Source organism: Ovis canadensis, chromosome 2 (genome assembly GCF_042477335.2).
Source record: "Ovis canadensis isolate MfBH-ARS-UI-01 breed Bighorn chromosome 2, ARS-UI_OviCan_v2, whole genome shotgun sequence".
Taxonomy (NCBI): domain Eukaryota; kingdom Metazoa; phylum Chordata; class Mammalia; order Artiodactyla; family Bovidae; genus Ovis; species Ovis canadensis.
In genome coordinates this window covers 118,955,783-118,979,994 of record NC_091246.1, presented here as the reverse complement: position 1 = coordinate 118,979,994, position 24,212 = coordinate 118,955,783, and the positions used below count along the sequence as shown (strand labels likewise).

At 41.5% G+C, this 24,212-nt stretch overlaps 1 protein-coding gene across 7 annotated transcripts in view; it reads left to right on the top strand.

Annotated features, from left to right (window-relative positions):
• The window catches only part of HERC2 (HECT and RLD domain containing E3 ubiquitin protein ligase 2), a 243,505-nt gene that overhangs the window by 120,893 nt on the left and 98,400 nt on the right, over positions 1-24,212 (top strand). For 6 of the 7 annotated variants that reach the window (XM_069576810.1, XM_069576811.1, XM_069576807.1 and 3 more), the window contains 16 exons: positions 756-948; positions 2,228-2,410; positions 4,426-4,607; positions 5,348-5,495; positions 5,577-5,773; positions 6,021-6,251; positions 7,100-7,238; positions 8,026-8,169; positions 10,165-10,307; positions 13,378-13,645; positions 13,793-13,929; positions 14,390-14,488; positions 16,342-16,510; positions 16,611-16,736; positions 18,206-18,314; positions 18,432-18,571. In XM_069576810.1, coding sequence (XP_069432911.1) covers positions 756-948; positions 2,228-2,410; positions 4,426-4,607; positions 5,348-5,495; positions 5,577-5,773; positions 6,021-6,251; positions 7,100-7,238; positions 8,026-8,169; positions 10,165-10,307; positions 13,378-13,645; positions 13,793-13,929; positions 14,390-14,488; positions 16,342-16,510; positions 16,611-16,736; positions 18,206-18,314; positions 18,432-18,571 — 2,608 coding nt within the window. The remainder of the gene's footprint in view (positions 1-755; positions 949-2,227; positions 2,411-4,425; positions 4,608-5,347; positions 5,496-5,576; positions 5,774-6,020; positions 6,252-7,099; positions 7,239-8,025; positions 8,170-10,164; positions 10,308-13,377; positions 13,646-13,792; positions 13,930-14,389; positions 14,489-16,341; positions 16,511-16,610; positions 16,737-18,205; positions 18,315-18,431; positions 18,572-24,212) is intronic. The other variant, XM_069576809.1, reaches the window with a different exon arrangement.

Below are 24,212 nucleotides of genomic sequence, written 5' to 3'. Positions count from 1 at the left end.
CATGTTGAAAGCTCTGACCCTGCCTCTGTGAGCTGATGGCCAGGTGCCAGTTAGGTATCCTGACCCAGCAGCTACAGGCCCCTGCTTGGGCAGCGTCCATCTTTCCCCTTCTCCCCTCAGCACCTTGCTCCCATGTGTCTGTAGGGTCTCCCTGAGCAGAGGTTGGGACTGGGCTCTACACCATTACTGGAGCGACTAGCTAGGCCAGTGTGCACCCTCCTGTGATGTGGAACATTCTTGTCATGTCTAGGTTTTCTCAGCTTCACTCTTAAGCATGTACCTCCTGAGAATCATCTCAGAAATCAGTGTGTCCAGGACAAATAGCAGCAGTCTGAAAACAGCTTCTACTCGTGGAAATTAGAAGTAGAGTTTCAGTCTTAAGATTTGAGGGAAAATTGAAGAGTGAAAGGGAGTGAGGAGATTCTGGTGCTTGTTTGAGGATCCCAACCTTGTGAAGCCCCATGAGGGATGGTGGGGGGGGGGCAGTGAGCAGGGTGGCAGAACCAGGCTGGAAGTCTGGTGTCTGCATTGGCTTATAGAGGATGCTAAATGAGGTGGTTCTTTACCTACTTACCTCTTTTGTTAGGAGTGTGGGCAGGTTAGTCCTGGTGTTCACTACAGTGATGAAGTGAGCTCTGAGTATAGGTGGGTTTGGAGCCCTCTGCTGACTTGAAGTCTGTGCAGCCACCCTTATAGGCAGTGTTCCAGAGAGAGGCCTGCACCCTCTTAACCATTCTTTGTTTTGGCTTCCTCAGGATGGACCTCCTCCTGGCCTTGGCCGTGTGATTGGTGAACTTGGAGAGGATGGGTGGATCAGGGTCCAGTGGGACACAGGCAGCACCAACTCTTACAGGATGGGGAAGGAGGGAAAGTATGACTTGAAGTTGGCGGAGCTCCCAGTCTCTACACAGCCTTCGGCAGAGGACTCAGACACGGAGGATGACTCTGGTGGGTGTTTGGGGGCCCTGGCAAGCTGTGTGCATGTGCGTGCTTTTGGGAGTGAGAGTGGCACTCCGTAGGTGAAGCTTTCCATGAAGGTCTGGTTGAAACAGGCCCAGGGGCAGGATAGTTCCTGTCCCTCTTGGAGATAGTGTTGTGGGGGCAGGTAAAGGAGCATAGAGCCTGCTGTGTCCTCTTCTCAGGTGGATTTTCTGGGCATCCCTGAGCCAGTGCCTTATGTAGTGGACATTGCCTCACCATGCCCGGAAGCATGTGTCTTTCCTTCTTTCACCTTCTCTCAGAATATGTCACACAGTGTGGAGTTAGTCAGTACTTTACTACCGTCGGTAAAATGAAGATGAGAATTTGGTGACCTCAGAAAGTTAAACCCTATGTATTAAGAGGCAGAATTGTAGGAGGAGTGCTTCGTGACATTTTTCAGACATGTCTGAAAGACCTTGGGATACCAGTCTTGGTGAGACTGTCCAGGAGGCTGGCACTGATTTGGGGGCTCTGGTGTCTGCTGTATGCATGGCATGACAGGCTCCCAAGATCACTTTCATGGTTAGGAGAGAAAACTCGAGAGACTCAGTTCACTAGAGAAAGGGTGGTGTGGAAGGCTGGCTAGGCGTTCTGTGCCCATGGTGTGTGCAGGCCACTCCATGCATATCAGATATAAACCGATGATGCCTGTCTGGGGCACATGAGGAGTAGCACACGGGAAGCTGTGTGGCCCCACCTAGGTAGTCGATGCTGATTTGTTATCACTGCATCTGACGGTGTCCAGGCCAGTTGTCCCTACTACTCCCTCTCTGCCAGGGGGTTTCACTTGTGAAGTTGGAGCCTGAGCAGGGCTGGCCAAGTGATAGAAAGATGGTCCAGTTCCACATGTATTCCTTATCAAAGATCCAGTGATCCGTACATGTGAGCTCCCTTCCGTGGAAGCACCCACCTAATACTTGTCCAGGGCACAGCCACCTTAGCAGCAGCCAGCTTCTGACATTGAAATTGTTTTTCTAAGGAATGAATCCTTGGAATTGTTCTAGTGTTTCTGAGCAGGATGAGATTGCTTTAAAAAATTAAACTGTAATGGAAAAGTCTTATTCCCTCCAATTAGGGTGAGTGTTCAGTGCATCCTGAATTCCATCTTTAATGTAAAGAACTGCTTCCCTTTCTACAGTAAGAGAAGAAATATGTGATATTAAATCCCTTAGGTTACATGCAGAGACATTTTCCAGTTTTTTTTTTTTTTGGAAGTGTAGTTCCTTATTTTTATTCTTTTTTTCAGAAGCTGAACAAATTGAAAGGAATATTCACCCCACTGCAATGATGCTTACCAGCACTGTTAATTTACTGCAAACTCTTTGTCTTTCTGCTGGAGTCCATGCTGAAGTTATGCAGAGTGAAGCCACAAAGACTCTCTGTGGACTGCTGCGAATGTTGGTGGAGAGTGGAACAACAGACAAGACATGTATGCAGTGGGGAGTTGTGGGCCAAAGAGTCAGAACTGGGCTGTCAGTTTGGGTGTGTGTGTATGTGGGTGATTGTCGGTGTGTGTGTGTCAGTGTGGTAAGGCTGCTGTGATGAATCACCACAGACATGGCAGTTCTGTGGAATTACCATGGAGCTGTTTCTCCATTATCAGCACCGCCCTCCATAGTGGTACATTTGCCACAGTTGATGAGCCTGCACTGATTTATCATTAGCGCCCACAGCTGGTAGTTCACAGTAGAGCTCACTCTGGGTGTTGCACACTCTGCGGGTGTACATGGCACCACAGGCACAACCTGCCACATCATAGTACCGCAGCCTGGGCCGTCTCAATTTCAGAAATGTACTTCTTCTCAGTTCTGAAGGCTAGAAGTTCAAGGTCAAAGAATGAGCAGATCTAGTTCTTTTTTATGAGTCTGAGGGCAGAATCTGTTCCAGGGCCCTCCGTAACACCTGATGGTTTGCTGGCAATCTTTTGGCATTCCTTGGCTTCCCTCATCTTCCCTTTGGCATCCCTCATCTTCACATGGCATTCTCCCTGTATGTGTCTGTCTCCAGATTTCTCCTCTTTGTAAGGATGTCAGTTACAGTGGATTAAGGACGCACCCTAATCTAGTTTAGCTTCATCTAAACTTAGTGCATCTGTTTCCAAACAAGATCGCATTCTGAGGTACTAAGGATTAGGACTCCAACATGTGAATTGTGGCAGAACATAATTCAACTCTTAACAGAGGCTTAAAACAAGAACTTCACATTCTCAGAATTCTAGATAGCAGAAGTCCAAAATCAAGGCATGCTCCTTCTGACAATCTTGGGGAAGACCCTGAATTTTAGCTTTTGTACCTCCAGGCTTCAAACGTGTGGTGTATGGTCATATCGTTCTAGTTTCTGCCTCATCTTTAGTTGAATGCCTCCCCTCTTCTTTTCTCCCTCTTATTATAAGTACCTTCGTTCGATTTTGGGTTCACCCTAATCCAGTATAATGTCATCTCAATCTTTATCTTAATTATATCTGTGAAGAATTTATTTCCACATCTGACTCTGGGTGAACATGAATTTTGAGGGTACAATTCAGTCTATCAAAGTGTTTGAGTATGTGAATATGAGTATGTATAAGTGTGGGAGAAGTTGAGGAAGTGATTGGAGCAAGTGTGTGTGTATGTGTGCAGGTGTGAGTGTGTATGCATGTGTGAGTTTGAGTGAGATTGAGTGTCATGTGTGTAGTTGGGTATGTGGAGAGTTTGACTGTGTGAGTGACTGTGAGAGTGGCGTCTGATGTGGGGTGCCAGGGCCTGTAAACGTGTAGTTAAGTGTGACTGAGTGAGTGGCGTGAGTGTGTGTCTGAAGAGCCGTGTCCCTAGTGAGCTGGGAGTTGGACTATGGGAACCGGGGAAGGGGAGCTAGTCTGGCATATGAGCAGGTCACGTGGCACACCCCCACCTCAGAGTCTCTGCCAGCCAGGAGAGTGGAAGCCCCAGGTGTCCATGAGTGCAGATCCTGGAGGAGCAGCAGTCTCATGAAAGTGCAGATCCTGGAGGAGCAGCAGTCTCATGAAAACCTCTTACTCTTTTTCTAGGAATACAGCCTTCTTAAAACTTGGGCTGAGAATTTATGATGCAGATTAAATATAAACAAGCTCATGGGAGACACTTAAAGCATGTGAAATTTACAACCTGTGGTATTTGCCCTCCCACAGATAATTGCTGTTTGAATTATAGATTGTTTTCCTACTGCTTAGAGACAGTACGTAGATGAAATTCCTTAATGAGTTTGAATTACTCCACATACCTTAGAGATTTTAAAATGTAAAGTGTTCCTTAAGCTAACTTGCAAGTATTCTCCTGTTCTTCTCACTTAGAATCAGTGACATTGTAGTATATTTGTAAAGGAGCTGGTTATTGAAAATGTGTGACTTAGGTAAGTTGAAAGTAAAGGTGGTTCTGAGTGCTTGTTTTTAGAGCGTGGGTGCCAAGCTGGTCTGTCTTGCTCTGCCAGCCTCCCCCAGCAGGCTGGTGTGCCGGGAGCAGCACCGGAGCTGGTGCACCCTGGGCTTTGTGCGCAGCATCGCCCTCACGCCGCACATGTGCGCGGCCCTCAGCTCCCCGCCCTGGATCTCGCTGCTCATGAAGGTCGTGGAGGGACACTCGCCTTTCACCGCTGCCTCCCTACAGCGGCAGGTAACTAACTGTGCTGCCACACTGATCCACGCTCACTGTGAGTTTTGGGATTGGGAGCCCCATCAGTGTTGGCATCAGGCTGGCCATCGTAATTAGGTTCCTGAGTGCATAAAAGAACTAACACAGGGTGGATTTTCTAGATACCAGTGCATACTAAGTCTCTTCAGTTGTTTCAACACTTTGTGACCCTTGGAACTGTAGCCCGCCAGGCTCCTCTGTCCATAGAGATTCTCCAGGCAAGAGTACTGGACTGGTCGCCACTTCCTCCCCTGGGGGATCTTCCCGACCCAGAGATTGAACCTGCGTCTCTTACGTCTCCTGCATTAGCAGGCGGGTTCTTTACCACTAGGGCCACCTCGGAGGCCCTGAGACAAGAGGCTAAAGATAATGATTATTTTAAATTGAAGTTGTTAAGCCTTAGGTGACTTGCTTTTCTATGACCAGCTGCTCTCATCTTCACCATAGTTGTGGTATACTTGTCTTGAGAAGAATTAAACTAAAGAAATTAATTTTTAACTAAAGAATAATTAAATGAGTATCTGCATACATAATGTAGCTTATTTTTTAACCTGATAATTCATATTATTAATCAACTTTGAGGTAATTATGTGGCTGTAAAATAATATTAGAATTTTCACATGATTAATTGCATTACAGAACAAAAATTAAAATCTTTAACCCCATAATTTTTCAGATAATGGCTTTCTTTAATACTTGCTGTTTTAAATCACCTTTATCAGATCTTAGCTGTACATTTGCTGCAAGCAGTACTGCCATCATGGGACAAGACAGAGCGGGCCAGGGACATGGAGTGCCTTGTGGAAAAACTCTTTGGTTTCCTGGGCAGCTTGCTCACCACCTGCTCTTCAGATGTCCCATTCCTCAGAGGTGGGCAGCTCTCCTCCTTCCTGATGTCCTGGGTGAGCAAGCAGGGCATCATGTAGCCCTTCCTTTGTGTGTGTTCTACAGAATCCACTCTGAGGAGGCGGAGGGCCCGCCCGCAGGCTTCCCTGACTGCTACGCACAGCAGCACACTGGCGGAGGAGGTGGTGGCGCTGCTCCGCACCCTGCACTCCCTGGGCCAGTGGAACGGGCTCATCAACAAGTACATCAACTCACAGCTCCACTCGGTTACTCGCAGCTGTGCAGGAAAGCTGGCTGAAGGGGTGGGTGCTGCACGCACTTTGCACATCTGGGGTATCAGGGTAGTGTTTCTCTGTAGAATGTTGATCTAACTTTCAGATTGTCTTTTTAAATGCCATGTATTTTGTTAATGGATATATTTAAAAATATTTTTTACTGGAAAAATTATTGAGGAAACCAATATAAAAAGTAAATTTGGCTTAATTTTAAATGTGTAAGAAATAGGTAGCCCTCTGGGCTCTCCTCAAGTTTGCTGTCCGTCTGCACTAGGCTCTGTTAGATGACTTCTTTCCTGACTGTGAGAACCCTGAGGTGGGGAGCCTCATGGCAGTCCTGGCTGTCATTGGAGGCATTGACGGCCGGTTGCGACTAGGGGGACAAGTCATGCATGATGACTTTGGAGAAGGCACTGTGACTCGCATCACTCCGAAGGGCAAAATCACCGTGCAGTTCTGTGACTTGCGAACCTGTCGTGTTTGCCCACTGAATCAGCTGAAGCCAGTAAGTGAACTTGTGTTCGGGTTGCTAGGTAGTAAGGTGAAGGGCTTTTATATTAGAACTGGAAGGAGCTTGATTCTTATGGTTTGGGTCTGCCTTCTAGGTAGCTATGCAACTTGAGGAAAACTGCCTTTCTTTCTCTGTTTACATTCCCTTCCTGTGGTTAATCAGGTCTCACAGGGCTGTATAGATTAACAGTTCATGTGTGTTATTTTAGCCTTTAAAGACAGGAAAGGGCATTAGTTATTTAGAAGGTCTTGTGTAAGAATATCAGTTATATTTATTTTAGAATGTGAATTTATGAAATTTATTTTTTATCAAACAACTCAACTTTCAAAAAACCTAAAAATGATTCCTTTAAAATGATGATCTTAGAAAATGCTTAATTACTGTGTTGAGTGACATGACTATATTTAGCACTGTCATCTTAAATCTGAACTGGGGGTCCGTTGGAAAAGTGAGTGAATTATGTTACTTTGTGTAACCTAAGTTCAAGTGAAAGTGAAAAAGTGCACTTACTGTATGTTTCAATAAAATACTGTTTTTGATGATTATAGAAATATATGCATGTCATAGAAAACTTGAAATGTATAGAAAATACTTGAGAATAACTACCACCATCATGTAATTATTGTTAAAAAGTTGACAAGAAAAAATTAATTTAGGTTATATTTACTATACATGTAAGTCTTTATCTTACCTTCAGGGTCATCTTTCAAAATTATTTTCAGATGTAAAAACAGTTTTGAATACATGTGTTATTTTACAGTTAAGATTATGCTAACTTTTCAGAACATTTGTTTGTTCTTCTCACTGGACACACTTTGAAGGTTTCTATGCTCTTTCTTTAGCTCCCCGCCGTGGCGTTCAGTGTCACTAACCTGCCCTTCACAGAGCCCATGCTCTCAGTGTGGGCTCAGTTGGTGAACCTCGCTGGAAGCAAATTGGAAAAGCACAAAATAAAGAAATCACCTAAACAGAGTTTTGCAGGTCAGTACATATGCTTCATGATGAAACAGCTACAGTCTTAACTAGTGTTTGAGCAATGTTTGTTCTTTTGTCAGAAAGTTCTTTCATTCCTGAAGCCTTTGTGTTCAGATGGATTGGCCATTGGTTGAGCGATGATGGGAGCTGTTCCTCAGTCAACTCAGTGACATTAGTGCAGTTGTTGGATTAGATAAAATTCTAGAGCTATCAGGGAAGCCCCAAGATTCTAGAGAGTGCCATGATTTTGATGAGTTATAGAACTGTATGTTGTAAGTCTCTGACAAAATTGTGTCATAGATGTCTTGGCAAGACAAGAAGGTATTTTATTTGTGATGTAGGTATCGGTTTGAAATTTTAGCAGTTTGGGAAATATTTGATTATACTAGCGATAGTTATGGAAAAGGAAATGGCAGCTATTCCAATGTTCTTGCTTGAATAACCCCATGGCAAAAGGAACCTGGTGGGCTACAGTCCGGGGTTGCAAAGAGTTGGACATGACCGAGTGGCTGAGCATGCATGCAATAATAGCTAACTTGGTTCTAGCTATGTTAAGCCATCTAGTCATCACCCCTACCCAAGGTAATGCATGGGGAGCAAGAAAGGGAGAAGACCTGGGGGAGGAAGAGCGTGCTTCCCCACAACACTGGGAAAGGCAAGTCTTTGGTTACAGACAGACTTTGGCATGATCCGCTGAGTCCCTCAGGGCAGGGCTTCCTCAGAGCTGAGCAGCAGCTGAGGTGGTGCGCCCAAGCGGCATGTGCCTTCCTGCTCAGTCCTTTCTTCCCCACAGGACAAGTGGACTTGGACCTGCTGAGGCGCCAGCAGTTGAAACTATATGTTCTGAAGGCGGGCCGCGCTCTGCTTTCCCACCAGGACCAGCTCAGGCAGATCTTGTCTCAGCCAGCTGTTCAGGAGGCTGCAGCTGCTCATACAGGTATCTTCTTAAGGAGTTCTTTTGGATCTGTAAGAAAGGCAGATACTCCAACAGAAAACAGGCAAGGGACACGAAAGGGAAAATACAGATAGCTTCTACATGTACAAGGAAGAGGTACAGTCGGGCCAGTATCTGATGAAAAGTGATAGACAAACCTGAGGGGATTTGGTGGGGAGGGAGGGAAACAGTGTTCTCTTGCCCCGGTATATAAGGTGTGGTCTGAGGACCAGTAGCATTGATGACACATACGAGGAACATGTAGAAATGTGGACTCTCAGGCTGCACCGCAGAGCTAAAAAAATCAGGATCTGCATCTTTTAATAAGGCGGTAAAGTGGTTCATATGTGCATAGAGTGGCACCACCCTAACACTTTGCTATGCTAGTGGGAATTTAAGTTGGTACAACCATCTAACAGGTATTTGAGTAAATGTTAGACTTTAAAATACATACGTTTGTATATTCACTGATTAATACGTTGTCTTATGGGAATTTATCACATGAGAAGGTGTCGTGGTGCTGACATCTGTTTACATCTCATCTGTAAACACGTGACACGTGTTTCCAGATGCTCATTATAGCTTTTTTTGTTTGTGTTGACTCCTGGATGCCCATTATTAGGTGGTGTACCCATATGGTGGAATACCATGCACCATTCACAAATGATACATATATAGGTTTAATACCATGGAAATAGCAAAATGATAAAAAGATATTGCTGTATACATGTGTTTGTAGATTAGTATTCATCTGCTTACCAGAATAGTGATAGTAGAATTTCATCTGACTTTATTTTCTTTGTACTTTTCTGTATTACCTCAGTTTTCTGGAGTGAGCTCATTTCATTTTGAATAGGGGAAAAAAAGCTATGAAGTATGTTTTTATTATCTCCTGTTGAAAGACATTGTGGTAAATATTATGGAAAACAAGATCGTCTTTCTTCATGATTTACTGTCTGGAGTCAGGGTGGGGAGAGAAAATGAGTAGGTGGCACTGTCCAAGGTATGGGCCTATGTGCTATAAGACGTGTGAGCACAGTTTCACAGGCACCGTGGGGGTGCTGGAGCTGAGGGCTGGGGAGAGCAAGCAGCCTTTGAGGTGTGTCAGCCCTGGCTGCAGGAGTAAGGACTTTCCATCCTGGGGGAGGAGACAGTAGGAACAGAGGCATAAGCGGTGACTATTTGGGTGCTGACCTTTGTAAGGAGCGCAGGATTTACTGATGAATACGGGGCTAAAGCTGGGGAGAGGTCAGCTGAATCATGTGATAGAGTGCAGTGGCTACCAGGGTGAAATGTCAGGCTGACTGGGAATATGTGGCAGGGCCTCACATGATAAGGAGGTTATTCAGGATGACACATATGCTAGTGAGTTATAGGAGTATTTGAAACTGGGAGCTCATGGAGTTGGGGAAATCGTGTCAAGTGATAAAGTGTCTTCCAAGGGAAGGCATGAAAAAACGGAAAGAAAGTACCAGTAGAGACTGTGATGCTATAGTCTTTTTGGATGATGACCTCTTGGAAAATCAGTGAAAAGTCAAAGGTGGCTAATGTTTCAAGCTCAAGTTACAGGGAAGACAGGGAGGAGTGCTGTTGTCAAAATTAGAAAGTCCAGTGGAATATGTGGTGTTTTTCCTTGACTTAAGAGTTACGTTTCCTCAACTTAACAAATTTAATTACAGCATGCTGAGTATGAATTAAATCTAATGAAAGTGCAGATTCATTCTGTATTACACATTAGGGACCTTGAAGATAATCCACAACTGTAGAGGATCAGGAAACCAGAGCCCAGGAAATTGGATTGACTGCTCTGTGGTTATCCCACTGAGGAACTATGGCAGCACTGAAGGCCAGAAAGTAGGGAGTGAAAAAGCGTTGAAAATTTTGCTTGTCTAATGCTTGATTAGGTAGAAATCATATCTGGTTTAACATGATTAGTGCACTGTCTTTGTGTATGTGGTTGAAAATACAGTGTCACCCATGTTTTGTTTTTGAATTCAGATGATGGAGCAGCTGTGTCCCCTGACCTTGTGGACATGTCTCCTGAAGGGCCACAGCCCCCCATGATCCTCTTGCAGCAATTATTGGCCTCGGCCACCCAGCCGTCTCCTGTGAAGGCCATATTTGACAAACAAGAGCTTGAGGTATAGTCAGTAGACCTGGTAGTTTTAATCTGCTGCATTAACCTATAAACAGCTTTATTTTATGTGTGTGCCAGAAGTGTATTCTCTTAAGGATATGGTTTGAATTTTAAATGATATGCCAAAATAATTCTAATGACTAGGTAGATTTTAACCATTTTTTCTGTCCCAGAGCACTGCAATACTAGTCAGAAAATGAATGAGTTAAAAGTTTAATCTTATTTTGAGTTTCTGTGAGTTTGTAAAAATTCACTAGATTCATCATGAGTTAATGCTTAAGTATTCATGGAGGGATTTTTTTCCAGGATTATTGAGAGAGCCCTGTTAGACCTAGGAGTACTGTATGGTGGTGCTTGCTCATTTGTTGCACTCACTCTAAAGACTTTGTTGAACATGCTCAGGCTCTCAGCCAACACCCTGTTTTGGAGCATGTGCCCTGCACTGCATGCATGTGGGCTGCAGGGAGATGGCCTGTGGGCGTGTTCCCGTAGAAGAGACCTGATTAGGACTGAGTATGATGGAAACTCCATGGCCCACCACATGGAAGACTAGATATTTTAAAAAATCTTTCTTGCTGTGTACTGTATTAAACATTCTGGGAAAAAAAAAAAAATCAAAGCCCGGAGTAAAATCTTGAGCAGACAGTTTGGCAGGTGGAAAATACCCTAGTAGAAGTCCTCAGAGACTAAGACCCTGTGGGGAGCCAGGATCCAGAGTGAGTTGGGAAGCCAGTTGGGTGTAAAGAGATTCTTCAGGAAATACTGGGCATAGGGGGAGGAGGGTGCCAGGCGTTCTCTGACCAAGTCTGAATGCCAGCTACTCCTTAGGTCTGAAAACCTGAGATGGGAGATTGGGTTAAAGTTGCTGCAAGGCTATGTTGCCAGTCATTTGTCAGATAAAAACAGAATGCGGAGGAATGAGGAGCCAATCAATGAAAAGGGTGTTGAGCAGATGCAGCCCAGAGCCATGCTGGGAGGTGCCCAGAGTTGAGCGAAAAATAAGACTTGGAGGAAACAAGTAGACCTAGAGTTGTCCTTCATGAATCAGGAAGGGCTCTTGTACCAGAGAGAGAGAGAGCTATGATTGTTTTGTCTCCCTTGATTCTTTTTTTTTTTTTTTTTTAAGATTTATTTATTTATTCATTATTTGGTTGTGGTGGGTCATTTCTACACCTGGGCTTTCTCTGCTTTTGGTTCATGGGCTTCTCATTGCAATGACTCTTCTTGTTGGGGAGCACAGGCTGTAGGTGCGAGGGGGCTTCCGTAGTTGTGCCTTGCAGGCGCTCGTGCCCTGGCTCAGCAATTGTGGCCCATGGACTTAGTTGCCCCATGGCATGTGGGATCTTCCGGACCAGGGATCCAGTTGGTGTCCCACATTGCAAGGTGGATGCTTAACCACTGCACCACCAGGGAAGCCCCTCTCCCTTGATCCTGATGGAAATTCAGGCGACATTTTATTGTTTTATATGAAATGTCTTTTATTTTCTTTTGTAGATGGTTTAGTACCTGGTTGTTTTCTTCAGTCTTAAGGAGGTTGGTTCTAGACTTTTTGGTGATGATTTATCGTTTTCCCCTTAGGGCTGGCTCCTAGTCTCTTAATTCTGTGAGATTTAGAACCTCTTCCAGTGGAAACCTTTGTGTCTTGACCAAATGCTGAAACTTCGTTGGACTGGGATGGCACACGATCTTAGCACTGGGTCTTCAGCAGTTTCTTTTGGCTGGGCCCCTCAGTCTCACATATGCTCAGTTTTGCAGTCAGCCCAGGATTTGAGGTTGCACATTTTGTGGTTCTCCCTCACCTGTTCTTGCTCTAGCAGGCCGCCGTCCAGTGACACTGCCCCTGTTAGTGGCTTGCCTGTGGGCTTCCCTTGTGCTCAAGGTTGCCCCTGTTCCTGTTTGCTCCAGGGTCTTCAAACAGTTTTTAAGAATATTTTGACCAAAATTCACAATTATTAGCAAATCTGGAAGACCCAGCTGTGGCCACAGGACTGGAAAAGGTCAGTCCTCATCCTCATTCCCAAGAAGGGTAGTACTAAAAAATGTTCTAACCATCGGAAAATTGCATTCATCTCCCAAGCTAGTAAGGTCATACTTAAAATCTTGCCTGCTAGGCTTTGGCATTATGCGAACCTAGAACTTCCAGATATCTAAGCTGGGTTTAGTAAAGGCAGAGGAATCAGAGAGCAAACTGCCAGAATTTGCTGGATCATAGAGAAAGCAAGGGAATTCCAGAAAAACAGACACCTCTGTTTCATCAGCTACGCTAAAACCTTTGACTGTGTGGATCATAACAAACTGTGGAAGGCTCTTAAGGAGATGGGAATACCAGACCATTTGCTCACCTCCTGAGAAACCTGTGTGCGAGTCAAGAAGCAACAGTTAGAACCCTGAATGGAACAACTGACTGGTTTAGGATTGAGAAGGGAGTCCGACAGGGCTGTCTTTTTTCACTCTGTTTATTTAACCATTATGCTGAGCACATCCCAAGAGAAATGCCAGACTGGATGAGTTACAAGCTGGAATCAAGATAGATGGGAGAAACGTCAACAACCTCAGATAGGCAGTTTCCTCTAATGGTGGAAAGTGGAGAGGAACTAAAGAACTTCTTGATAAGTGTAAAGGAGGAGGAGAAACTTAAAACTCAATATTAAAAGAAACTAAGATCATGGCATCCGGCCCCATTACTTTATGGCAAATACTGACTTGTCTTTGGGAGGGGCGAGGGTCTGTTTCTCCTACCCCATCAAACCTCTCACCTGTGTTCACCTCGGCTTGTTGCTCACTCATAGCTCAGTGCTTCTGTGAAGTTTCCTTAGTGGACATTGCTAATTTGCTAATTTATCAGGCAGACTATGTGTACTGGAGCAGAAGTTATTGGGCCATTGAATCTTTCCTCTGCATTAAACTGTGAAAGTTGTCTTTTTTTAAACATGTTTTATCCATTCATTTAAAAATACACATGTAAGCCTAGGTTTCTGTATTTCTGCACTGCAGTTTGTTGTAGTAGTCTGTACTTTCCATTTCTCTAGACTTCTTCATCCCCTGATTTACAAACTCTGCTTTCAATTGCCCAGGCTGCTGCCTTGGCTGTGTGTCAGTGTCTGGCTGTGGAGTCTACCCACCCATTGAGCCCTGTGTTTGAAGACTGCAGCTCCAGTGAGGCCACGACCCCTGTCCCTGTGCAGCATATTCGCCCAGTCAGAGCAAAGAAGCACAAGCAGTCTCCTGGTCCTGTTCTGCCTGTTGTAGTTCAGCTCATGGAAATGGGATTTCCTAGAAGGAACATAGAGTTTGCGCTCAAGTCACTCACTGGTGCCTCTGGGAATGCTGCTGGCTTGCCAGGTACTGTATTTTCCTTATGGTTGTTTGACTTAATGTTCCTACCCTTCTGTTAGTAGGCTTCCCTTGAAATACTAATGTCAGAGGCCCCTTGGGGCACACAGTTGCTGTGGTCCTCATTGTGGTTGTGCTGTGTGTGCTTGCTCCTAGGCGTGGAAGCCTTGGTTGGGTGGCTGCTGGACCATGCTGATGTGCAGGTCACGGATCTCTCGGATGCAGACACAGGGTCTGAGGAATGTTCAGACGAGGAGGTGGTGGAGGATGTGGATGACACGGCTTATGCTATGGTCAGTGCTTTCCTTGTGCCCATCTGTTCTGAGTTCTGGATTCCTCTGCACTACTCCATAGGGCTTCTCTGTGGTTCTGCCGGGCATGTGGCAAAGCTACTAAGTGCTACCTGGGTTTTCTGTGCCTTAATTACTTTTAGATTTAACATCTGTTGATGTTGGGTCGCCATTAGAGAAGATCTTAAAAAAATCATTATTTACATGACATATTTACTTCTGATTTGAGTAAGTTGTTTTATGGGATTGATTTGGAATTGCCTCAGAAATTTTCTGTACTTTCAGCTTTTGAGATTTATTCTGCTTACAGTGCTGTTGCTATTAGTCTTTTTTTAAGTGAAGAATTTTATAGTGAAAACATAGAATATTATTACTTTTTAATATTATGGATTTCACTTACTACTTTCTTTTTAAGTAAGTTTATCTGGTTCACCATTTAAAAAAAAGTCTTTATCTTTTGTAGTCCACTGGTGCTGTTGTAACAGAGAGCCAGACTTATAAAAAGCGAGCTGATTTCTTAAGTAATGATGATTATGCTGTGTATGTGAGAGAGAATATTCAGGTGAGTAAATGGTATTGGGCTGGAACCTTGATTGCTTAGGTTTTCATTCAGCAAATGTTTGAGCATCTCAGAAAGTCAGAGAGGGAGGGCCCAGCACGTACCAGGGGAGGGACTGTGACTGGAGCAGAGGACAGAGGAGCAGATGTGCAGAAGGTGGTTCGTGCCCAGTGACGTGGCACACACACCCATGCTTCCTGATGTAACCCTACTCTGGACACTTTTATCATCTGTTTTTGCTTTTGATTTTTTAAAAAAAATTACTCTTCTTGCCATCTAATTGTAAATTTTAGCTATGCTTTTTGTGTAGTCCTTTTCAACCTTAAATTCTTTCTTTTCCTGTTGTAGTTCTTTTGTTATAGTTAGTATGTGTGTGTGTGCTAAGTGGTTTTAGTTGTGTCTGACTCTTTGCAACCCCATGGACTGTAGCCCACCAGGCTCCTCTGTCCATGGGATTTTCCAGGCAAGAATACTGGAATGGGGTGCCATGCCCTCCTCTCTAGTTAGTGTGAAAGTGAAAGTTGCTCAGTTGCTCTGGTGATCCCGTGGATTATATAGTCCATGGATTTCTCCAGGCCAGAATATTGGAGTGGGTATCCTTTCCCTTCTCCAAGGGATCTTCCCAACCCAGGGATCGAACCCAGGTCTCCTGCATTGCAGGTGGATGCTTTACCAGCTGAGCCCCAAGGGAAGCCCAAGAATACTGGAATGGGTAGCCTATCCCTTCTCCAGCAGATCTTCCCGACTCATTAGTATACTTCAGCGAAAATCCTGGAAATGGTCTTATTTCTCCTCTAAATAAGTCAACAACATGTATCTCTAAGTAAAGGATTTTATTTTTAACATACTGACAATACTGTTACTTAACATTGCTTAACAAAGTAAACAGTAATTCCTTACTATTATCTCGTTATCTAATTCTGGCTCAGATTTGCCCAGTTTTCTCCAAAAATGGCTTGTTACAGTAATTCTTTAAGATTTAGATACAAATAAGATCACACGGATATTTGGGTGATGTGTATTTTTAACCTAGAACCATTTTTCACTCTTTTTTTTTCTTTTCATGCCATTTATTTGTGACTGAAATTATGTTGCCCCACATCTTCCTCCCTGTCCTCTGCATCTGCTGTAAAGTCAGAGTGAGGGCTAGAGGTTGATTGGACTTTGGCTGCCTCTTGGGAAAGACTGTATTATATTATGGCCCAACATGCAGTGTTACTTGTAATCTATACCATCCAGTCTTTATTAATTGTCCATCTTGGAGCTTTAGTAATGATTAATGTTAGTATCTAGACCCATTAAGAAGGGTTGCATAATAGTGATTTTTAAAATTTGTCATTCCTTCCAAATTTATTATCTAGAGTTCTGTACATTGAAGAAAACTTTCTTATCAACTCTTGTCACTGTAAAATAGTTTGTATAGGAAAGGCGCAATAGATGGTTGCTTTTTGTTTGCTTGTATTATGAATTTTCAGTTGTGTATTGGTATCCTATACTATAAAAAGATGACCCAGAAACCTTTAATTTGCTTATATGATGAGTTTATTGGCTGTTATGGATTTGATGTGTGTTAGTCATTTTTCCTCTTGGTCAGATTGTTCTTTTGATGGAGCCCATTAATCTTTGATAGCTCCTTTGCTTTATGGCACAAATTGATCTAAATTCATCTTGTGTATTTCATGCCCCCAACATCAAGCCAGGCAGTTTTCTTAAGAGTTATGGTGTCATTTTGTGTAAAATGATATTGAGAGCATGCTGTGTGCTAGATGAAATTCTTTCTTAGGACTAGAGTAAGGCTGCTTTACAATTGGTCGTTTCACCTATAATATGGGACTGTATTTTTAACTTAATTTTAGGTGGGAATGATGGTTAGATGCTGTCGAACATATGAAGAGGTGTGTGAAGGAGATGTGGGCAAAGTCATCAAATTGGATAGGGATGGATTACATGACCTCAATGTGCAGTGTGATTGGCAGCAGAAAGGAGGCACTTATTGGGTTAGGTATATTCATGTGGAACTTATAGGTGAGAACATTCTTTCTTAAGTTCTTTTGACCTTCTTAATTAGATTCAGAGTTCCCCAAAATGAATGCTAATTATATTTCTTTTTTATTTGAATCTCTAGGCTATCCTCCACCAAGTTCTCCTTCTCACATCAAAATTGGTGATAAAGTTCGTGTCAAAGCCTCCGTCACAACACCGAAGTACAAGTGGGGATCTGTGACTCATCAAAGTGTGGGGGTTGTGAAAGGTAGTATTACCTAGGCAAGAAAACTCCCAAGTGCTTAGCTTTTCATCAGCTAATGTAAACTCTTTTTTTTCATTCAAGGGCAGGAAAAACAAGCCTTATGATTTATACATAGTGTTCTTTTGCTTTTCGGTACTCTGTAGAGCTGCAGCACACCTGTTATTGGACAGAGTCAGGTGTATTAACTCATTGCAGCATGGGAGAATACATACCCTGGAAATGGGATGTCTTCATAAGTGGTGTAACAAAGACTAATGGACTTTGCAATTGGTATTTTGGGGAGGGTTCAGAAAATTGAGGTAATTCTAAGAATGGATATCTTAATAAATGCTGTTTAGAAAGAAGAGATAATGGACTCATGATGATGTTATGCTTGGTAAGGAAGCAGTTGTTTATACTAATCAGGATGCGTTTGTGGTTTGGATTAGATTGAATGTGACCAGATATGTTAAAAGAGTGGTTTTGTTTTTACCTCAGTCTGTTACAGTCTCAGGGTGGCCTTGTGTTGGGGTTCTTTGAAGTTCCGTCAATCCTGCCAAATGGCTAACTCCCTCAGTGTTTTTCTCTCTCTTTTTAAATAAATTTAAGAAACGGATTTGTGCAAATGATAGTTAGCAACTGGAAACAGAATTTTCCTCACTTTATGTTTAATGTGATACTCTTGAGATTTCAAATTAAACATGGCACACTTTAAATGATATTCATACCCATTTTAACAGTTGCATGAGAAATGATTAAGTATTTGTGTGGTTTTATCTTTAAATTTGCTTTTGGTGCCATTATTCTTTGTTTTGTCTTCCTTCATCCTTGTAGGAAAAACTCTTACTGTATAGCTTAGATTAAAAATGGCCGCAATGGTGGTACTTTCCCAGTGGGCCAGGGGTATTAGTATTTCTTAGATTACATAAGAACAAGTAGCTTATTTAATATTTTACTTTAACAGTTTTCAGTTTTGTTTAACAGTTTTCTGAAGTGATTCTTCAAAGCTTTACAAATCAAAGCATAGATAAATTTAAAGAATAACTTGATTTAGAAGTTAATATTTAGAGTAGGTTTCACCAAAGGGCAGTAGATATATTAATAATGTAATTATTAATCCCTAAGATACTGAATGGAGTTTTTGCTTGGTGTAATTAAATGAACCTTCTTAATGTAGAAAATTTCAAACATATACAAAAATAGAGACTATAGTATAAAGAACTTCTGTGTCTTCATCACCTGGCATCAACAGTTGACAACTGCTGGCCAAAGTTGTTCATCCGTGATCCTCTCCCTCCATTATTTTGAAGCTAATTCCCAATTGACATCATGTGTTAGTTTATCCAAAAGTGTCTTAGTATACCTCTCTAAAAGAGAAGTACTCTTTGTAAAACAAAAATAACTATAATACAGTATCACATAGCTAGATATAGATTTAATTTTAGGATTTTGTTGGTGACAGAGATGTTTCAAACAATTTCTGTTCATCCTAGCTTTCAGTGCCAATGGAAAAGATGTTATTGTCGACTTTCCTCAGCAGTCTCACTGGACTGGGCTGTTATCAGAAATGGAGTTGGTACCTAGTGTTCACCCTGGTGTTACGTGAGTTTTTATTTTTATATTGCTAGATTTGTTTGGGAGGAATGGTTTTCTTTGGAATTAAATTTGATAGACGACTTCATGTTTTTCTTATCCACTCAATGGCTGTTTTAAAAATAGATGTGATGGCTGTCAGATGTTTCCCATCAATGGATCTAGATTCAAATGCAGAAACTGTGATGACTTTGATTTTTGTGACGCTTGCTTCAAAACCAGAAAACACAACACCAGGCATACATTTGGCAGAATAAATGAACCAGGTATGGTAGATTGGTTATCTTCTCTTTCATCAGACTATTATTAATGAGATAATTATTGTGGATACTTAATTTTTCTCTTTAAAGTTCATATTGGTGAGCACTATACTGTGTACACAGTGAAACAGGAAAGATAGTCCTGCCCACTTGATGAATTGCTGTTGTTTTCTTTTTTTTCAAGCAATGAGTGGTCCATGGAACTGGAATAACAGTGTTGTTTGCTTGTATTTTCATAAAGAAGAGTAAATGGACTCAAGAAACTAATAAATGTTTTGTTGGATGGGATGTAGAATTGGGTAGATTTATTTGTATGTCTTTTAGGGTGTGTATATATATATATATATATATATTTTATTATGGCAAAATATATGCAACATAAAATTTGCCATTTTAATCACTTTTAAGTGTATAATTAAGAGAATATTGCACACTGTCAACAGTCAGTATTTTTAAGACTTTTTCACCATTCCAATATAGGAGTGTACCAATTAAACAATAATGCCCATTCTTTCCTTCCCCAACCCCTGGCGACCTCTTACCCACTTTCTGTCTCTGAATTAGACAGAGACAGGTACCTCATTTATAAGTGTAACCACACAAAATTTGTGTTTTTGTGTATCTGACTTATTTCACCTTAGATTATGTTTCTAGGGTTCATCCATGTTACATAGCATGTATCAGAATTTAATTTCATCTTATGACTAATAGTCCATTGTATGTATATATCACATTTTGCTTATCCAGTCCTCTATTAATGGATATTTGGGTTGTTTATACCTTTCAGCTATTGTGAATAATGTTGCTATGAACACTGATATACAAATGTGTCCCTATTTCAAAGCTAGGAGTAGAATTGCAGGGCCATTCTGTAGTTCTTTAACTTTTTCAGGAACCATCAAAATGTTTTCCACAGTGACTGCAGCATTTTACATTCCTACCAGCAGTGGGCTTCCCTGGTGGCTCAAGATGGTAAAACGTCTGCCTGCAGTGTGGGAGACCCGGGTTTGATCCCAGGGTTGGGAAGATACCCTGGAGAAGGAAATGGCAACCCACTCCAGTACTCTTGCCTGGAAAATTCCATGGACTGAGGAGCCTGGTAGGTTACAGTCCATGGGGTCGCAGAGAGTTGGACTTGACTGAGTGACTTCACTTTCTTTCACCAGCAGTGTATGAGGATGCTGATTTTTCCATATGCTCACCATTTTATTTTCTTTCTTCTTTTTTGAAGGCATGCTAATGGTGAGAAGTAGTTATCTCATTGTGATTTTGATTTTTGAGTTTCCCTAGTGATAAATGGCACCCCACTCCAGTACTCTTGCCTGGAAAATCCCATGGACAGAGGAGCCTGGTAGGTTGCAGTCCACAGGGTCGCTAAGAGTTGGACACGACTGAGAGACTTCACTTTTACGCATTGGAGAAGGAAATGGCAACCCACTCCAGTGTTCTTGCCTGGAGAATCCCAGGGACAGGGGAGCCTGGTGGGCTGCCGTCTATGAGGTTGCACAGAGTCGGACATGACTGAAGCGACTTAGCAGCAGCAGCAGTGATAAATGGCATTGAGCCACTTTTCATGTGCTTTTTGCTATTTATATATCTTTGGCAAAGGGGTGTGTCAACTCAGTTTCAAAACTTCTGATGTTTGTTTGTAGGAATTCTTTACGTATTGTGGGCAAATCAGATATGTGATTTTCAAATATTCTACCCTATTTTGTTGGTTTTCTTTCCACTCTCTTGATAGGATTCTGTGATGAAAGTTTTATATTTTAATGAATTTTAATTTATCGTTTCTTTTGTTTGCCTGTGCTATTTGATGTCATACTTATTTCTGGATCAACTTCAGAAATCACTGCTAAATCCAAAGTTGTGAAAATCAGTCCTTATGTTTATAAGAGGTTTATAGTTTGAACCACTTTGAGTTAATTTCTATACATAGTATAATATGTAATTTCATCCTTTTAAGTATGTGTATCCAGTTTTCCCAAAACTATTTGTTGAGAAGACTGTCCTTTCACTATTGAATGGTCTTGGCACCCTTTCTGAAAGTCAGTTGACCATAGATGTGAGAGGTTTTCCTGGGTTCTCTAGTCTACTCTGTTGGTCTTTTTGCCTATCCTTACATCAGTACCACACCATGACACTGTGATTATTATAGCTTTTGTAATAAGTCTTGAAATTGGGAAATGTGAGTCTTTCAGCTTTCTTCTTTTTCAAGAAGGGTTTTAACTATTTGGTGAGCCTTGGAAGTCATTATGAATTTGGGGATGGATTTTTCTACTTCTATGAAAAATAGTATTTTGATAGGAATTGCATGTACTCTGTATATCACTTTGGACAGAATTGTCAGTTGTCTTTGCTTAGATCTTCTTTAGTTTCTTTTATCAGTGTATAAGTCTTGTGTGTTCTTGGTTAAATTTATTCTTAAGTGTTTACTTTTCGTGCCATATTAAATTATTGTTTTAAAATTCCTTCTTGAAATATTTATTGCCAGTGCATAGAAATACTACACATGTTCAGTACATAGTTTCAACACACTTTGCATGTTGAATTTATATCTAACAACTTTGAAGAATATATTTTCTCTAACAGAGGTTTTTTTTTTTTTTTGTAGAGTCTTTAGTAGTTTTCTATATGTAAGATATATGTATTGTTTGTGATCTGGGATAGTCTTACTTTTTCTTCCTTTCCAATTTGGGTACCTTATATTTCTTTTCCCTGCCTTACTGCTTCAGCTAAATGTTTCAGTACAAGGTTGAATAGAAGTGGCAAAAATGGGTATGCTTGTCTTGTTCTTTGACTTACATGGGGGACTTTTCAGTTCTTAAGCGTTGTGTACAATGTTAGTTGAAGGTTTTTCATAAATAGCCTTTACCATGTTGAGAATGTTCTTTAATAGTCCTAATTTATAATACCTTTTTATCTTTATGAAGGAGATCTGTAGTATCTGCAGAGCTATCTCCTTTTCAAGGCTAACCTGTGTTTGTTTGTTTGTTTGTTTTTTTCTTTTTTTTGATCAGTGTGCCATGGGTTTATAAATTTTATTAGGCTTTTCAAAGAACCAACTTTTGACTTTGAATTCGTGTCTCTCATATCTTTATCATTTCTTTTTCCTGTAGAATTTAGGTTTAGGTTGTTTCTCCCCTCACCTCTGAATGCTTAGTTCATTAATTTTTCACTTTTATGATATTGAACTTACAATTTTTAATATATGTTTAAGTATAAGCTGTATCTTATAAGACTGATAGGTAGTAATATTTCATCATCATTTAAAAATATCCTTAAAACGCCATTGTAATTATTTTCTTATCTTCATTGATTTTAAAAGTTTCAAAGATGTCAGCATTTCCTCCTTGTATCTTTTTATTAGTTTCTGTATTGCATTCGGATGTCTATCCCAATTAATCTTTGACATTTTGTGGGAAACTTTTGGGCTTCCCTGGTGGCTCAGAGGTTAAAGCATCTGCCTCCACTGCGAGAGACCTGGGTTCAGTACCTGAGTCAGGAAGATCCCCTGGAGAAGGAAATGGTAACCCACTCCAGTATTCTTGCCTGGAGAATCCCATGGACAGAGAAGCCTGGTAGGCTATAGTCCACAGGGTCGCAAAGAGTCGGACACGACTGAGCAACTTCACCTTCTTTCTTTTTTTAATCATAGGACTTCGCATATCATGGGATTTTACACATGTTTTATGCATGTCTGAAAAAATGTCTTCTGCTGTTCTGTGGTAAAGTTAGTGTTTGCTTAGTGTGTCTTTTTGTGTCCTTTTGCCCCCCCCAGTCTTTCTGTAACCCTGTATTTTAGTTATGTTGCTTGGAGTTTGCAATTAAAAAAAAAAATTCCAGTGTGATGGTCTTTGTCTCTTATTTTGATCATTTAGGTATTTATTTAAGGCAGTTATTGAAATATATATTTCTGAATTGATCAACTTTGCAGGGCTTTTTTGTTGTTGCTCTTCCATCTGTTCTCTATTCCCTTTTTTTCCCCATTCCATCTTCCTCTCGACTTCTAAGTTCTTTGTTATTTAGCCAACCACCCCACCTCCCACCACCCTTCACAACACATACTCTCACTGGCCTAGAAGTTAAACATTTTTAGTGTATATTCATGTACCATAAGAGTACTGTATATTATATACATTTTTGGTATTAGTAGTTACTAAAGATATTATGGGAAATAGATGGGGAAACAGTAGAAACAGTGTCAGACTTTATTTTATGGGGCTCCAAAATCACTGCAGATGGTGATTGTAGCCATGAAATTAAAAGATGCTTACTCCTTGGAAGAAAAGTTATGACCAACCTAGATAGCATATTGGAAAGCCGAGACATTACTTTGCCAACTAAGGTCTGTCTAGTCAAGGCTGTGGTTTTCCCAGTGGTCATGTACGGATGTGAGAGTTGGACTGTGAAAAAAGTGGAGGGCCGAAGAATTGATGCTTTTGAACTGTGGTGTTGGAGAAGACTCTTGAGAGTCCCTTGGACTGCAAGGAGATCCAAACAGTCCATTCTGAAGGAGATCAGCCCTGGGTGTTCTTTGGAGGCAATGATGCTAAAGCTGAAAGTCCAGTACTTTGGCCACCTCATGCAAAGAGTTGACTCATTGGAAAAGACTCTGATGCTGGGAGAGATTGAGGGCAGGAGGGGAAGGGGATGACCAAGGATGAGATGGCTGGATGGCATCACTGACTCAATGGACGTGAGTCTGAGTGAACTCTGGGAGATGGTGATGGACAGGGAGGCCTGGCGTGCTGCAGTTCATGGGTTCGCAAAGAGTTGGACACAGCTGAGCAACTGAACTGAACTGAAAGATATTTTGGTATCTGTTTTGTCTTATAAACATAATCATTATTTAGTATTTTTATCCTCCTAAGCAGTGCAAGGATCTGAGATCCCTTTAACTTAATTAACCATCATTCTGATTTAAATTGCCATGGTTTTATTACTATGTTTAAAAGTTTCACACATATACATCTTAAACAATATAAGACATAGGATTGTTATTTTTTGTAGTCAGTGTTTGTTGATTTTTTTTTCCCACATACTTTATATTTGTTGTTGTTTAGTCACTAAGTTGTGTCTAACTCATGGCAACCGCATGGACTGCAGTTTTTCTCTATTCCTTTCTGTATGTTTCATTTTTCATCTGTCACTATTTTCGTGCCACCTGAAGAATAGCCCTTAATATTTTATTTAATATTGATGACTATGAATTCTGTTTTGGGGTGTCTTTATTTCTTCTTTATTTGAAAAATTTTTTTTTGCTGGGACTTATAGCACTTTAAAAATACTATTCCATTGTAATTAGGTTTATATTATTTAAGCTGGAGTCATTTTAGTTATTATTCCCTTAAAGCTATTCATTCTTTATATTTCCCCTTAATCTGCTTTTGCGATACTCTTGTTTTTATCTTACACAAATCTTCAGTTCAGTTCAGTCACTCAGTCATGTCCGACTCTTTGCGACCCCATGAATTGCATCACACCAGGCCTCCCTGTCCATCACCATTTCCCAGAGTTCACTCAGACTCACGTCCATCGAGTCGGTGATGCCATCCAGCCATCTCATCCTCTGTCGTCCCCTTCTCCTCCTGCCCCCAATCCCTCCCAGCATCAGAGTCTTTTCCAATGAGTCAACTCTTCACATGAG